The sequence below is a fragment of the Curcuma longa genome, chromosome 2 (genome assembly GCF_044706935.1).
Source record: "Curcuma longa cultivar G26 ecotype Majalengka, Jawa Barat chromosome 2, ITB_CL_G26_1.1, whole genome shotgun sequence".
Lineage (NCBI taxonomy): Eukaryota > Viridiplantae > Streptophyta > Magnoliopsida > Zingiberales > Zingiberaceae > Curcuma > Curcuma longa.
In genome coordinates this window covers 722,784-739,714 of record NC_133862.1, presented here as the reverse complement: position 1 = coordinate 739,714, position 16,931 = coordinate 722,784, and the positions used below count along the sequence as shown (strand labels likewise).

The 16,931-nt window shown below is 43.3% G+C and overlaps 2 protein-coding genes across 2 annotated transcripts; one reads left to right on the top strand and one right to left on the bottom strand.

The window, feature by feature from the left end:
• Positions 1-8,218: 8,218 nt before the first annotated feature.
• Positions 8,219-9,514, top strand: LOC141821099 (geranylgeranyl pyrophosphate synthase, chloroplastic-like). Its single transcript, XM_074708465.1, has 2 exons — positions 8,219-8,896; positions 8,976-9,514. The coding sequence occupies exons 1-2, from the start codon at positions 8,273-8,275 to the stop codon at positions 9,390-9,392; spliced, it is 1,041 nt and encodes a 346-aa protein (XP_074564566.1). The 5' UTR covers positions 8,219-8,272; the 3' UTR covers positions 9,393-9,514.
• Positions 9,515-11,366: 1,852 nt separating this feature from the next.
• On the bottom strand, positions 11,367-13,563 carry LOC141818602 (putative WRKY transcription factor 47). Its single transcript, XM_074706067.1, has 5 exons — positions 13,319-13,563; positions 13,010-13,237; positions 12,733-12,924; positions 12,048-12,161; positions 11,367-11,948 (listed from the first exon to the last, which is right to left on the bottom strand). Exons 1-5 carry the CDS (start codon positions 13,469-13,471, stop codon positions 11,367-11,369), a joined length of 1,269 nt encoding a protein of 422 aa, XP_074562168.1. The 5' UTR covers positions 13,472-13,563.
• Between the last annotated feature and the right edge of the window lie 3,368 nt (positions 13,564-16,931).

Sequence of the window (16,931 nt, the reverse complement as noted above, 5' to 3'; positions counted from 1 at the left end):
TCTCCTCTGACCGAGCCGACCTGATTATGAACAGGAAATTTCATTTTTTGGTGATATGTGGAGACGACCGCCTCAAAAGAACTAAGGGCTGGTCTGTCCAGGATGACGTTGTAGGCGGAAGGAGCGTCCACGACGGTGAAGAGCGTCATACGGGTTCTCCTAAGGGGCTCCTCTCCAAGAGACAAGGGCAACTGTACTTGCCCAAGGGGTTGGACCTCGTGCCCAAAAAATCCGAAAAGAGAAGTTGTCATGGGTAGCAGCTGTTCCGCGCCGATTTGCATGCGGTCAAAGGCGTCCTTGTAGAGGACGTTGACCGAGCTTCCGGTATCAACAAAAATGCAGGCTACCTCATAGTTAGCAATGGTGGCCCTGACGACCAACGCGTCATCGTGGGGGAGGGATACTCCCTCCAGATCTGGAGGCCCAAAGGAGATGGACGGGCCTGTCGCCGGGGTGGAGCCGGAGCCTATGCCATAAGACTCCAATCGACGCGCGTGAGCCTTACGAGCTCGATTGGAATCCCCATCGGTAGAGCTTCCAGCGATCATGTTGATGGTGCCTCGGTGAGGTATGTTGCTGGGGGGTCCCGGGGGTCCTGGCGCTCCTCAAGATGCGGTGCTGGCGGCGGCATGCGCTCACGTCGTCGGTCGTCCTGGGTCGGGTATCGGTTACCGGCAGGGGCTGGCTGCTGTTCTTCTAGAGGCTCAGACCTAGGGGCTGGACTAGGACGTCTGGGCATGGTCCGGCGGCCCTGGTCTCCCTCCCGCCGTGGTTGCCTGCCAAGCGATTTCCTCCTGGGGGAGGGTTCACCCGGGCGTGCTGTCGGTTTGCGATGACCCGATTGATTTCTTCGGCCAGCTGTCGGCATTCCTGCGTGCTGTGGGTGGTGGACTGGTGGAAGACGCAGAAACGAGTTGGCTGGCCATTCCCAGCAGGGTTCCTGTATTCGGTTGGGAGAGGAAAAGTATCCACCGCCTATACGACGCACTCCTCCCGTCGGGGCGGGGGATGTTGGAGAGGCCTCGAGGGGGGGGGGGGGGGGGGGGCGTCCTGGCGAGGAGGTGCAAGAGCTGGTCGTCGATCAGTTGTAGGGGCAGGGATGGTGTCGTTTCGGCGAGCGAGTTGAGTCTCTTCCAAGTAAATGTACTTGGAAGCACGATCGAGGAGCTTGGGATAACTAGGCAGAGGCTTTTTCACGAGGGAACGAAAGAAGTCTCCGTCCTGTAGCCCCTGAGTCAGGGCACTAGTCAGAATGTCAGAGGGGGCAGAGGGTACCTCCCATACGACTTCATTGAAGCGAAGCAAGTATTCCCGCAAGGTTTCCTTGGGTTTTTGCCTCATGGAAAAAAGAGTGAGAGGGGTCTTTTGATGAGAACTGGTGCAAGAAAATTTCCTTGAACTCCTCGAAGGAGTGGATGGAGGAAGGCGGTAGTCTTGAAAACCACCATTGCGCTGATCCAGCCAAAGTGTTGAGGAAAAGACGGCAGGTTACTCCATCGGCGTACTAGTGGAGCAGCAACACATTTTCGAAGCGACCGAGGTGATCTTCAGGATCAGTAGACCCATTGTATTCTCCGACCTAGGGCAGGCGAAAATGACTAGGCAGTTCTTGCTCCAGGATTTCTTTGGAGAAAGGAGTCTTTTTCTCCTTCGCAAATAGCATAGGAGCCTTGCATTTACGATCGTCACGCCGCTCCATGTTAGGAAGTATACTGAAAAGACTTGCTCTTTTGTATATAAACATTTATGAAATAAAGTATTATGTTTTGGTCAAATGATTGCAATAGTGTATTTTGCAATAAAGTCCTCTTAATTTACATTTGTAGATAATTTGGTGTCTGTGAGACACAGAAGACCATGATTATCGGTCCCTTGTGAATTATAAACTAAGGCTCACAACCAAGATGACTTTAAACAAACCATCAGAAACGGTTGTAGTGTAATTCGGTGACTGTCTGTCTTGACTGTAGAATTACACTAGTGCACTTTGTGTGTATTGAGTAGGACCATTGAGGTTGTTCGATTTACACTGACTCGTAAATTGAACAAGACCTCTGTTATTATAATTATGCACTCTTAATCCCGATGTAATAAATGGGCACCTATACTTAGTAATTATTGCTTTGATTTACCAAAGGGTGAGATCTTTCCGTCAGATCAAATATTCTCGATAAGTTGGGTGATGATGCTATTTATACGGTGTGTCATTAATTATAGAAGGAATCCGTGTCCCAATAGGGCTGATGATGTCCCCTTGGAGAGCTCGTAAGGATTGTCAAGTCAAAACTTGCAAGTGGACTTGGTCCGGCTGACAATAAGGTTGAGTGGTACTATTCAAGGTCTTAGATGTCGATTATTGAGTTGTCAGTGAACTCAGATAATTGACGGACATACGATATCTTAAACATGGGGAGCAATACATAAAATAATAAGAAGGAACCTATAACGTAATTTGAGGATTAGATTGGTAGTGCAATAATGATCCTCTAATGGAATGGATCGTTATGGATGGATGTAGGTGTGTATTCGGAGTTGAATACGGGATCCAAAATCCATCAGAAGGTCAGATCTAATACCTCCTCGAGGTCCCCACTGTAGCCTAAAGACATCTTCAAAAGGATGCAATCAAACGGATGAGATTAGTTCTCAGCCGTCGGATGAGATTTAATCTCAACCGTTGGATGAGATTAGTTCTCGACCGTAGGATTAGTTAATGGATGAGATCAGTTTGTATCCGTGGGATTAGATCAAGTTGCATCCATTGGATCGAAATAAATAAAGAGGAATAAAAGAGAATAGATTAGAATCGTTGGATGATATTAAGTCGCGTCCGATGGACGAGATCTCTCCAGTTCGGTTTTAATTCTCTTTGGAAGGAAGAACCGGTTCATCAGGTGAACCAAGCATGGTTCATTGAACCACACGCCCAAATGATTTAATCAGGGCCATTGGATCAAGGGGATTAAGTTATATTAAAGAAGATTATATCGTAACCGTTAGATGAGATTAAGTTGCATCCGACGGATGAGATCTCTTCGGTTCGGTTTTATTTTCTTCTTCAATATAAAGTTGGTTCACGGATTGAACCAAATCACCATCCAAGATGGCTGGCCACTTAAGATAAGGTTTGAAATTATTTTTTAAATAATTCTGAAAAGATCTAACGGCTAGAAACCAAGTAAGACAATCTAAAGGCCAGGATTTAAGAAGTTTCTATAATTTCGAATTGGTTCGCGGAATCAATCAAAATTAAAGAAAAATTTTGAATTGGCAAAGAGAGCTTGGTCTTGGGCGTGAGGCTATAAAAGAGGGGGAGGGGATGGGCGGCAAGAGCATTCAAGAGATCAAGGATTACGAGATCGAATCGATTTCAGAATTCTCTCCTCTCTTCTCCTCTTCTCTTGGTGCCGCCGCCTCCCTCCCTCTTTTCTTCTTCTTTTTCTTCTTCCTCCGCCCCTTTCTTTCTTGCTCAAGGTGGCCGAACCTTTTCCTAAGGTTGGTGGCCGGATCCTGGAAAGAAGAAAAGAAAAGGCGAAACTGCTGCGAGAAGAAGCAAGGCGATCCAAGTCATCTTCATCCGGAAATTGCAATTCCTTTATTTCTGGAGGTCCGTTGTCCACCCAACGTCCAGGAAGAAGTTAGGAATACAGAGGAAGATTCCGAGGTCATCTAAAAGGTTCTGGTATGATTTATTTTCCGCAGTTTTTTTATACCTAGAACTAGTCGTAAACCGTAGTTAATAATTTAGGAATCGGCGATCCTGAAGGATCGATTGACTTAGTCTTTTGTAGACTTTGTCAATTGATCTAGGCGGGATAAAGTTCTATGCTTTTCGGAGTGGATAGAATCCGGAAACGCAGGACGGAGATCCAGATCGCCAACACTCCATACCAACATGAGGACCGTGTGAATCGGCCTCCGATGGGCCTTCCCCTCTGTTGGTGGATCCCATGGGCAACAAGACTTCCTCCACCGGGGAAGCCCTTTGGGTCCCCAACGGGATGTTGGTTGCTGGCACAAGAGGGGGTTGCATTTGAGCCCGTCGATGTACGGAGTCGACCACATCTTGAATCATTCCTCGCAGAGCTTCGCGAGATATGGCGATGAGTCCTTCCGGAGGCTGCTCCTCCGCAGGCTCACGATTGTTGATGGTGCGTCTGGTGTTGACCATCGTTACGTTCAGCTCAGAGTTCCCACAGACGGCGCCAATTTTGTTTCGGCCAAATACCGTCAACAGTCAATCCACCAGTCAAGGGAATGCCACCTCAATCTTTTGTGGGGCCCTCGGAGGATGGAAACCTGGAAGGATCAACACAAGCGAAGGGGTTAGAGGGTGCCGGGGAGTCCCGGCAAGCCACTCTGACGCTCAAGTTAGTTTTCGGCGAAGATAAGAGCAAGAAGAAGAATAGTAGTAGCTGTGTGTCAAAGTTTTTAGGTCCTCGAATCATACCTCTGTAGGAGTTGATATACCTATGAATAGAACATTCCTCCAGCCCACGTGGCAGACTATGGCCATAGCTAGGGGGACAGGATCTGCACTTTCGCCGCTGTTTGCACCAATAGGGAGGCGCTTGGAGAACCGAGGCAATATACCCCGTAGCCGCCATGCGATCCCATGTTCTTTTTGTCACTTAACTCTGGAGGGAAATCGGGCAGCATTATCGAGGTGGATCATGGGGGGCGCAGCTGTCATCCTGTCCCTATATGACGATTCGCATGGTTGGCTGTCTGTAGTTTGCTTGTTTGTTAACTGGAAGACTGGAGTTTGAGCTAGAAGGATGCCGGAGTGGGACGAGATTGTCCGGGACAGGTTGTAGACGGGATGACCCAGGAGAATGGGGCGCTGATAAGCGCTGATGAGGCAAAGTACCCGGGACCAGATGTATCTAGGTTTACTCGGGTACGCAGAGCTCCTGTACAGATAAGCCAGGTAGACCGGGCAGTTTACTGAAAGCTGCATGAACTGAGGAGTTAGCATATATACAAAAGGTAGAGTACTCGGGATGTGCCATGCAGTGGATTAGTCGAGTAAATGAGACGCATGCAAAGAGTCAGCCGGGCAGTCCGGGTTGTATTATGTGAGCCGACCGAGCAAAGGAGTTTGGTGCGCATTCGTGAGGCACAACTCCCGGGAAAAGCAAGGTCGAGGCCTAGCCGATCAGAGGAAATGCTTTCGAGACCTTGACCGGCTAGTCCGGGTAGTTTGATTAAACTAAGCCAGATAGGATGGACTATGCTGGTCTGAAAGCCGGGCCCAGTGGACAGGCCTGATAGACCAAAAGGAGGATATCTGGGTCTGGCCTTCAAGGCGAGGTTGACCAAAGACCCCCAGACCAACCAGGTTGAACCCCCCATTGACTCCTTCGCCACGTCGGATCGGGGCAAGACTCACCACATCAAAAGGTATTTAATTTTTTTTTTATGATTTAAGTGTTAATGTTTCACCCGATTAATATTAAAAGTAGACGATTCTAAAACACAATTTATGTACACTTAGAAGTCGACTTATAGAATATTCGTCTATATTAGAATTCAAAATATAATCTTTTTATTTATTCTCCTAAATATTTTACCATTGTACAAAAGCGGCCATAATGAGAGAGATCTATAATTGACAGTAAAAAGTGAAATCGTCATTTTGACGATCTCTCCAGACTACCTGAAAGAAGGTAAATCACAGAGACTTCACCCTTAACAATAATAACATCTATAGAGGTTGAGATATTCAGCGGGGTATTTTCATCTCCGTTAGAATTCGATTAAATTTATTGAAAGTAACACTCCTTTAAAAATAATTTACATGGTCCGTTGGAAGATGCTCAGGAATTTTCCTCCAAAATAGAGAGCGCAGTCAAAGGATGTTGGACATCTGGATTGGCCGCTGCGTGCATTTCCCGATTTACCCTGGTGATCGGTAGGAAACTTCTGTGGGGTTGGACCGATTATTTCAGGGATAGTCAATGAGGTTAATTGGGATTTAACTTTTTTTTTTCTAATGCTTCGTGTTGAAGTAAGTTTGCCTCTAAATTTATTTATTTTATTATTTTTATATTACAGAAAATAATATTACAAAAGTATCTAAATTTATGGATAAAACATTATTTCACTAAATTATATTTATATATATATATATTTTTTTAATTGGTGACGCAGAAGCTAAGTCGATTTAATGGAGTCCTGCAAAAAAAATCATTAAAATAACCTAAAACACTGGTCCATTGGAGTTTCTGATCAACATCAACTGATGGCTATAATTTTTAAAAATATAAATTATTAACATAAAAAAAACAAATGTTCAAATGCATAAACAATGATTATAGGATTTTGACATTGATATAACACCATGCCCTCTAACTTCTCTATCTTTAGCAATATATTGTTGCTAGTTTTCACATTACAGACCCCTAGTAATATTGGTTTTTTAGAAACAAAACCATGTTGGATTAACTTCTCTATTTTTAAAAATTGGGTGGTATTGGTTTTTGAATAGTAACCACCACAATGGTGTTGATTTTTGAAATCCAGAATTACCTTACTCTGAATATCCAAGAATTGCTCTTCAGGGTGGCGGTGTTTTTTGAAATCCAGTACCAAAGTGATGTTGGTTATTAAATAGTAGCACCACAGTAGTATTGATTTTTGAAATTCAATGAATGTTGATTATAAACTCTAAATCCTAAACCCTAAACAGTGAGGTCGCGTGCAACTACAAAACCCTAAACCTTATAAAATATCAAAAAATACAAATTAATGTGAAAGACAAACCTTAAATATGTGCAATAAATGAGGGCTACATTAGAACTAAATACATATATTTGTAGATGATCAAGAGGTTGAAATACCTTCTAACACTATTTTGAAACAGAAATATAGTTTATAATAAGGAGGGAGATGAGCTACATCAGTGTCGAGACACACGATGATAAGACAAAATTAAATCTTAAATTTGAATGTGAGAGGAAAAGTTTATCACTAGGTGTGTTTCGATGAAAATTCTTAACTCACTTGCCGTGAGATGAGAGTAGAACTAGATATGTAGGGTTTCTATTTTTGAAGTTTTTGACGATGAAAGAGATAGATCATTTTCGAAAGAAGATATTTGTTTTCATTATATATATATATATATATATATATATATATATATATATATATATATATATATACACGATTTTGATATTCTGCCGACTGCCTCGTGCGTGCCCATGCGCGACTCGTGATCCACCGTCTATCACGCGATCGTGAGTTGGATCTGACTGTCCAAAAGTGGGAATGCATAGTGTTTCACCCCCGCCCGACTCCCGTCGCTTCTAGGCGCCCTCACCTCGCTGTCCGATCACCGTCGGCTGCCGGACCGAGCCCGATCGATGCGCCACTCGCCAACGCGTCGGCCGGCATCGGATTCCGATCACAATCCGATCGGAATCCAACGTCGATCGACGCGCCAGCGAGTGACACGTCGATCGGGTCCGGTCGGCTGCCGACGGTGATCGAACGGCACGGTGAGGGCGGCTGGAAGCGACGGAAGTCGGCTATATCACGTACGGAGTCGCGCAGAATATCAATTTTATATATATATATATATATATATATATATATATATATATATATATATATATATATATATATATATATATATATATATATATATATATATATATATATATATTAGTTCTCTGCTGCGCGCCGCTTCGTCCGCTCCTCGTCCGCGACTGCCTACGTGGCTGGGAATTCCTCTCCGCGTCGCGTCCGCCGTGGCAAACTGGCCGAAACAACGAGAATTCCTCTCCGCTTCCTCCGTGGCGACGAGCTTAAATTTTTCTCGCGGCGCCCAAATTTAAGAATCCCGTTCCCAAATTTCCCTTCCCTGCCCGATTCCCAGATCTGCGCCCGAGAACACCGAGGCCGAAGACGCTGCCCGATCTGGGCCTTCGTCCGCCGCAAGAAGACCAAGAAGACGCCGCCGCCTCCTTCGCCTTCGTCCGCCGCTCGATCTGTGCCAGCGGGCCGCCGGTGAAGGCGAAGACCATCGACAAGCTGCACTCGCTGCAGAAGAAGAGGTCGGCGCCAACTACCCCCATCAAGGACGGCGCGCAGCAGGGCGATGCGACCTTCGCCACCATCTCCGAGGAGGAGCGCCAGAAGCTCTAGCTCCAATCCATCAGGTGAATATTAATTATCCACAATGGAGTCAAAGGAGAAGGATAAGGAGGAGGATACTGCTATTTAATGCTTCAATCGACCCCTTGCCCACAGAGCAAGAGCACACTGCGCCATGGCCTACGCCACCGCCGCTTGCTCCTACGCCACCAACATGGCAGCGAAGCCGGCCGCCAGGACCGCAGCCGCCGGCGCCGCTTCCCGCCGCCCCCTGGCCGCGGCGGTGCACTGCGTCTCGACGCCGCCGGAACTCGGTCGCCTGGTGGTGGAGCGGTTCGACCTCAAGGAGTACATGGCGGAGAAGGCCCGCAGGGTGAACGAGGCCCTGGAGCAGGCCGTGCCCCTCCGCCACCCGGAGCTCATCCACCGCTCCATGCGCCACTCCCTCCTCGCGGGCGGCAAGCGGGTCCGCCCGATCCTCGCCATCGCCGCCTGCGAGCTCGTCGGCGGAGGCGAGGCCGCCGCCATGCCCGTCGCCTGCGCCGCCGAGATGATCCACACCATGTCGCTGATCCACGACGACCTCCCCTGCATGGACAACGACGACCTGCGGCGCGGCCAGCCCACCAACCACGTCCTCTTCGGCGAGGACACCGCCATACTCGCCGGCGACGCCCTCCTCTCTTTCGCCTTCGAGCACGTCGCCGCCAACGCCGCCGGGGTGGCGCCGGAGCGCATCGTCCGCGCCGTACTCGAGCTCGGCAATTCCTTCGGATCCGAGGGCCTAGTGGCTGGCCAGGTTATCGATCGATCAAATTCCAAGATCTTCTCCTGAAATTTCTATTCAGAAATGAATAATTTTTCTTCTGAATTCGCAGATTGTGGACATTTCTTGCGAGGGGAAGGAAGTGGACATGGGCGTGTTGGAGTACATCCACATCCACAAGACGGCGCGGCTGCTGGAGGCGGCGGCGGTGTGCGGGGCGATCATGGGCGGCGGGGAGGAGGCGGAGGTGGAGCGGGTGCGGCGGTACGCGCGCAGCGTGGGGCTGCTGTTCCAGGTGGTGGACGACATCCTGGACGTGACGAAGACGTCGGAAGAGTTGGGGAAGACGGCGGGGAAGGACCTGGCCAGCGACAAGACCACCTACCCGAAGCTGCTCGGGCTGGACGGCGCCCGGGAATTCGCTCACACGCTGGTCCGCCAGGCCGAGGGGGAGCTCGCCGCCTTCGACGCCGCCCGGGCGGCGCCGCTCTACCACCTCGCCCGCTTCATAGCCACCCGCCACAGCTAAAGATATTATTGGGGGAAAATTGAGAAAGAGGACCCTATATTTTAAAAAATTATTTAAAGGGTCACCAAAATTATTATATTATTATTATTGATTCTAAAATGAGAAAGTAAATTGAAAAATTACAATTACAGTTAGGTGTTATAAGAGAGGGCATTATCTCAGCTTCATCGAGATTCGACTATTGTCCATTTCAATAAATCTGTTCTGTAATAACCAACTCTACTGTTTCTCAGGAGCGATAATCGAGATATCCCACTCTTATTTGTAAATGACTGGTTTAATAAAAAAAATAGTAAGCAACAAGAAAAATAGACAATGCAAACATGGATATCTTATATGATTCAAAGCTCTCAAATTCTTTGTATCCTGGGTTATAGTGCAATGACAAAGTGGTTTTGTAGTTAATCAAGTATCTATGAGCCAATTTTTAATTACGGTGCATTGCGGATTAATTTCTTTCAGTGGAAAAACAACTCTAGAATGTTGGCTATAGAATGATGCATTATTCGTGCTTTTCGATTTATTTATGCTAATAGAAAATTTTCATGAGATTGAATTGCAAGAACTAAATAATAAAATTAGAAAAAAATAAAAGCTCTCAAATTCTGAGAGAGTCGACTCTTAGAATTCTATTATCTTATTATTTTTAATGAAAAAAATAAATAAAGTAGACCTTTAGCTATAAAAAAATGACTACAAATTCAATAAGGAGAGCAATAAAATGTGCAATTTTAAACACCTTGTGCTAGCTTTGATGAGCTCCCTGTGCTTTTTTTTTATCTATAGCTTTCAAGTTGTCTCCAAATAAGTTTTGATATGTTGTTCTATATGATTCCAATCGACTGATTTCATGATCACATAAGCTTTTTACATGATAATAGATATTTCACTCGACTCAATCTTTTTATAGACAATTGATCTGCAAATCAAATAAAGTGTCTAACGTCAAAAAAAAATTCCTTTGTACCCTCCTTCATTCAGGTTGAGTATCGGATTCTTCATTGTGTTCAGAGGAAATTGTCATCCCTAACTCGAGACCTTACTTCTAGATTTTTCTTATCCACCAAAAGTTTCATTGAAACTTCTTCATCTGGTAAGAAATCTATCTTACTCTAGGTCTTTCTTATTTATTGGATATCTAATCAACCTTGATTTATAAGACTTTTAATCATCAAATACCTAATCACCTTTTACATATTTGGACTTCTCTAACAGCTAAGTATCAAGTCATCCTTAGCTAACTTAGACTTCGATGTGTTTACTTTTTAATTAATTAAATATAGATCAAGGCCCAAAATTTTTTAGAATAAAAAAATGATAATCTAAATTGACTCAATCCCTGAGTGACAAGGGCCACCAGGCTAAATCGGGAAGTAAAAGAAATTTTGAATTAGAATGTGACAACCTGGATGTCTCTGGCCCCGGGGATTTTAGAATAATCTCTATAAATAGGAGACTTAGATTCCATTAGAATAATCTATCATATCATCTTAACACAAAGTAGAGTTTGAACATTACATTTGTATGAATCATAGAAGGGTAATTTCTATGTCGAAAAGTGTTTCGATATTATGTTTGAATCTAATCATGTAACGATCTATCTATCTATCTATCTATATATCTCATCTTTGGGTATTTTTTGTTCATTAGGTGATAACATAAATTAGATTATTTGTAAATTGCAAATCACAAACAACATACTACTCCAAGAAGTGTTCTTGTTGTTAGGGTTGGATATCACTAGTGATAGTTTTGCAACGATCGACATACCCATACTTGTTCACAAGTAGATCGCACGGGGAATTCATCTATGACGATCATCGTAGTTTATCGATTGTGTTTGAATGTTAGCGAAGTTAGCTAAGTTATAATAATTGATCGAGCTAATATTAATTATATTATACATATTATACATATGAAGAACACAACAAATGAAGGTGGGTGTTTGTAATCTCTCTCACTCTCGTGCCTCCATTAAGGAAAAGGGGGTGCAAGCGTTGGGAAATTGATGCGGCCCAACATTGAAGGCCCAGGCCCAGGCCCAATTAAGGCCCAGGACAAGGCCCAATTACTTGGGCCAGCGCTGCTCGGCCTCGGAGTCCTCGCGATGGATGCCATGGCGGCCGCCAAGGCCGCGGTGAACTTCGGGTCGTCGGTGATCGCCGCCGTGACGGTCTCCGCCATCGGCGGCGGCTGCGGGAGGAGGCATCGCAAGTCCAGGGGCATCTGCTGCTGCTGTAACTTCCGGAGCAGGCCGGCGGTGGAGGAGGAGGACTGCGTGAGGTCGAGCATGACGGTGGGGAACGGCGCGCAGGCGGAGAGCGTGGCGGCGCCGCCCACTGCAGGGGAAGCAGCAGCGTAGTACGGGAAGGGGCACTGCTGCAGGCCCGCCATGATCGAGTCGCTCAGGCTGCTGCTGGCGGCGCCGGAGAGAATCATGGCGGAGGCTGCTGCGGTGGTGTTCGCCATGACGGCGGCCGTCGGAGGCAGAGGGTGGTTGTGGATGCCCTCGTACGTCGTCACCAGCACGCCTCTGTCCTCCGCGCACCTCTGCACCTACACACTCACAGTTTCTCCGATCACCACCGCCGCCGCCGCCGCCATCCATGGCGAAGGAGAGAGAAAATTTCTAAGATAAAGGACGCAGTACAGTACCTGCTTCCTCACCGGACAGCCGACGGCCATGGTACAGCGGTAGTAAGCACGAGGACAAGGATTCCCCTTCGCCATCTTCTGTCCGTACTTCCTCCATTGGCATCCATCGCCGATCTGAACATTAGCTTTTCTATTAATGGAACTTTCTATATCAATGTTAAAGATGATATATAAAAATAGCAGTTTATAATTAAAAAAATACTAGTCTGCGGTTCTTATCCTGCGTTCCCTATGCGCACCCATAGCTCTCGCTTCATCGTCTGGCCACCGTCGACCGTCGCATCATGTCCGATGGACGCATAGCTCATCGGTGCACAGTTCGGCGCCGGATTCCGGTCAGAATTTGGCTGGATTTCGACCGCGATTTGGTCGAAATTGGTCGTTCGACAGTGGCAGCCTATTTCCGATCGAATTCGTCGAATTCCAATCACTATCCGGTCGGAATCCGGTGCCAGACGGTGCACCCGTGAGTCGCGCTTCCATCGGGCGTGATGCGGCGGCCGGAGGTGGTTAGACGGCGAAGCGGGAGCGCCGGCAGCGGCGATAGATCGGATGATGCGCACGGGGAGCGCAGGATAAGGAGTCATAATTATTAAGATTATAATAATAATAATAAGAATTAGTCTTCGTCAATTATAATTAATTTGTGATAATCGGAGTCATAATTATATTTAACATTAATTACCATCGACGCGTCCGATCGCGCCCGAACTGAAACTCGAGCCCTCCGGCGAGGGAGCTCCGGCACTGCACCGACGTCGCTCTTGTCGTTCTCCTGCTGCACCAAGTTAGTCGGCGCCGCCGCCGCCGTCGTCGTCCTCGCCGTTTCATCATGATCTGGAAATGGTACTATCATTTCCGGGCTCCCTCCGGCATCCTTCAATTCGCATAACGACGCATCAAGCTCACGAAATCCATCGATCGATCTTCGATCGATCAACCAGCTAAAGCATAATAATTACCGGTTTCTCCGCTGCTCGACGGCGATCTCTCTGCCGCAGGAGATGAACCAGACGACTGTGCAGGGCTGCGTAGCGGCCGGCGAGCTGATCGAGCATGCTTTTCAGTCGCCGGTTCTCGTCTTGCACTCGCCTCAGCTCCACTTTAACCTCGATCACCTTGCTTTTGGTAGATTTCTCCTCCTCTACGACTCGACCAGTACCGGAAATCGTCGCCAGATTCAGCCCAATCTACAAAAACATCGATCGATATATCCACGCTTGCTTAATCACCTATACATACATATCTATCCACAGATCTACGTTACCCACATCGACGTCGGGGGAACAAGAACGGCGACGGCGGCGGAGGAGGAGGAGTTCCGGCGGCGCGGAGGTGGGCGTGGAACAGGAGAACAGATCCAGCTCCTTGACGGGCTCGCCTACAGCCGCGTCATGGAACGGGAACAGCGTCTTCGTCTCCATGGAGATCGATATATGAAGTGGATCAGACAAAGAAATTAAAGAAAGATGGGGAAGAGAGGAAGAGAAGGTTTATAACGATAGAGGAGAGGAAGTAGGTGATCAGATGAAGAAGAAGAGCAAATTAAAAGCATTTTTACAGATTATATATTGATTTTTAATTTCCTGCACGCCAATTTTATTGATTTTTTTTGTTTTTGTTTTTGTTTTGGTTAAAGTCGATTTGTTTGATCTAACAAAAGTCAAGAAAAGGGAAAAAGATAAGTCAGGGGGGAAGAAAATGAGCTTAAATGGTAGCCTTTTACGTTGGTGAGTCAGTCTCAATGGATGGTCATGAACTTAGACTTGTCTCACATGAAACTGCTTTAAATTATATCTCTAAGTACAACTTTTTGACTAAATGTCTCGTGCACGATGCATAACATATTTCGGTGATAAACAATGTCCGAGCTGAGTAGTTGAATTGGTTACGACGAGATAAATTTATTAAAGTAGGTCGGTAAGAATTGAATTTCAGTAAAACCGAGACAATACATTCCCCGTTATGATCAATTGTAGTCGTAAGGCTGACACAGTGTGGGACCGTTGAGGTAGCGGATTCCACCTTGCTAAAGCATGACACGAGCATTTCCTCGAATTTACCTAAACAGTCAATGAAAATTTTATGAGAGATCGAATTAATCACCTTCAGAATTAATAAATTCAAAAAATTGAATATCTAGATTATTAGTATATTATCATTTATATTTAAATAAAATTTATCATATTTTTTTAACTAATTGAAAATTTTATTAGTAGTTTAATTACAGGTTTATACTATTAATATTTGTTGGGTCCAAAATGATGTTCGTATCTCCACAATGACATGATATCGTCCACTTTGGGCCTAAGCCCTCAAATTTGTTCTTGGGCTCTCCCCAAAAGGACTCATGCCAATGGAGATATCTTCCATCCTTTTTAAACCCATGATATTTTCCATGTACTTTAGATGTGGGACTATATTTGCACCATTGCAACTCAACAATCCCCCCTCAAACAAAGGACCACAGGCCCCCCGGTCTGAATCCTCGGTCCACCAGGACTTTTTGTCCCTCGATCCACCTGACTTACTAGGACTTCCACCTAGCCGCAACTAGGACTTTTTGCCCCTCGGTCCACCCGACCTCTAGGACTTCTCATCTGGTGTCTGGTCCTCTTGATGACAAGCACCCACTTCTTTTGTTTAAGGTTCAAACCACATGGTTAGATTATGGATCATGGCTCATCCGGCGGTTAGTCCGGTGAAGAGTGGTCTCGCTCTGATACCACTTGTTGGGTCCAAAAGGATGTTCGTATCTCCACAATGACATGATATTGTCCACTTTGGGCCTAAGCCCTGATGGCTTTGTTCTTGGGCTCTCCCCAAAAGGCCTCATGCCAATGGAGATATCTTTAATCCTTTTTAAATAATGATTTTTTCATGTGCTTTAGATCTAATTTTGCACCAAATTTTAACAATATTTATAAATAAAGTTTATAAATAATTTTAATTTTTTATAATATGAAATTATTCATAATATATTAAAAAAATAAAAAATAATATATGTTATATGAATTAGATAGATATTTAACTAATCTATAAGGATAATAATATTGTTAGTTGAGTTTGATAAAGCAATTTAAATTTGGCTCAAATTCGATAGGATTTTTAATAAATAAGGTTGTTTTCTCCAAATTAAATGATAAAATTATCAATACTTTTAAGGGGTTTAAAATGAGGTTAATTTTACATTTTGATGATTTTAAAAATATAATATAGTGTTTTTGATAGTATTATTACCATAATTAGTAGATAATTCCCAACCTTTTAGACCCAAAACACAAAGTGGGTCCTACAAGCTGACCACATGTCAATGACATGAATAAATTAAAGGATGATTTGACTTGTAGATAAATCATCAGTTAATCTTTTTTTAAAATAATAATATCGAAACTTTATATCAGATTTAGTATTAAATTAAGATCAAAATAATAAGAAAATATATGAAAGAGTTTGTAGATAGAAAATAATATAAGGGCATGAGGTATTTGATAGGGATATTTGAATAAATATCTCTAAATATCAAATATCCTTCATTTAGAGGGGATATTTCTCAAGGCATTAAAAATCATCGAATAAAAAATTTTGTCCAATGATTTTTAATTATTATATTATAAAAAATAAAAATGAGAGTAAAAGATATTTGATTTGTGATATATTTTATTATAAAATTAATTAAGATATTTGAAAAAGGAGATATTTGATTGATAATGTGAATATAGAGATCATAAGTATTTAAAAAAAATATTTAGATCATTTGGATTCCTTAAGGGGAAAAAAACACCCTAATTTTCTCAAATTATTTTTTTAATTATAATAATTTTAATAAAAGTAACAATAGTTAAAAGATGGTTCACATTGTATGTCTTTCAATTCACAACTATCTTTTATTATTTATTATTATCTTAGATCTAAATTTTTCACTTAAATTCTGAATCGGTCAAGCATATTATAGCCACTATGAAATCATAGTTGTTACAACATGTGTAATAGCTACGATTTCGTAGTTGTTATAATGCATATTTAACTTATTCAAAAATATTTACGTTGTAGCAGTTGTAATTTCATAGTTGTTACAATATAGATTCAATCTTATTCACCTATCATTTACGTTGTACCAACTAAAAAATTGTATCTGCTATAACACATATTCAATCCTCTCACTTAATATTCATGTTGTAGTAGTTACAAAACTGTAACTTCTGTAATATGCCTAATCGATTCAGATTTAGATGGAAAATTTAAATGAGAGATAATAATAAGAATAGTATGAGATGACAGTTAAGTAATTGTATATAAGTTGTTGATGGAGTGGGATATTTTTAACCAACTGTAGTTTTTCGATATAAAAAGACAATAAACCAACTATAATTTTTTAATTTACTTCCTCAATGGTCGTGAGATCGAGTGTGACCCCTTTAATGATTTGAAGCAAAAAACATCTTTTTTATTTTTGTCCTAATAATTTTAGTGAAATAATTTTGATAATTAAGCATGTTTGATATTTTTAGGGTAGGCAAGTGGTATTAGAGACATTTTTTTTTTTTTTGCACGTGAGAAAACTTCATATTTTCATCGTGGTGGAAAAAGAAAGGCCACCGTTCAATAATAATAATAATATATAGATATACATCTTGATTTAAAATTCAATTATTGTGTAATAATAATAATAATAATAATAATAATAATAATAACACTCCACTCAAGATTTATATATATTTTATGATCGATTTTAGAACAATTTTAATACAACTTTATGAGAATTATTTTTTTATCCTTCAAGTTTCATCCTTCAAAACTTTCTCTCCTGATTTCTATAATAATATTCATCCCTATTCAAATTATAATAGATATTTTTTTTATAACTTAGGTTTTCAGTTGTTC

Bases quoted from the DNA above. Each gene is read 5' to 3' on its own strand.
- LOC141821099 (XM_074708465.1), top strand. From the start codon at position 8,273: ATGGCCTACGCCACCGCCGCTTGCTCCTACGCCACCAACATGGCAGCG. The intron at 8,897-8,975 runs GTTATCGATCGA...CTGAATTCGCAG, and splicing joins AGGGCCTAGTGGCTGGCCAG to ATTGTGGACATTTCTTGCGA.
- LOC141818602 (XM_074706067.1), bottom strand. From the start codon at position 13,471: ATGGAGACGAAGACGCTGTTCCCGTTCCATGACGCGGCTGTAGGCGAG. The intron at 13,238-13,318 runs GTGGGTAACGTA...ATGTTTTTGTAG, and splicing joins CTTGTTCCCCCGACGTCGAT to ATTGGGCTGAATCTGGCGAC. The intron at 12,925-13,009 runs GTAATTATTATG...TGCGAATTGAAG, and splicing joins GTCGAGCAGCGGAGAAACCG to GATGCCGGAGGGAGCCCGGA.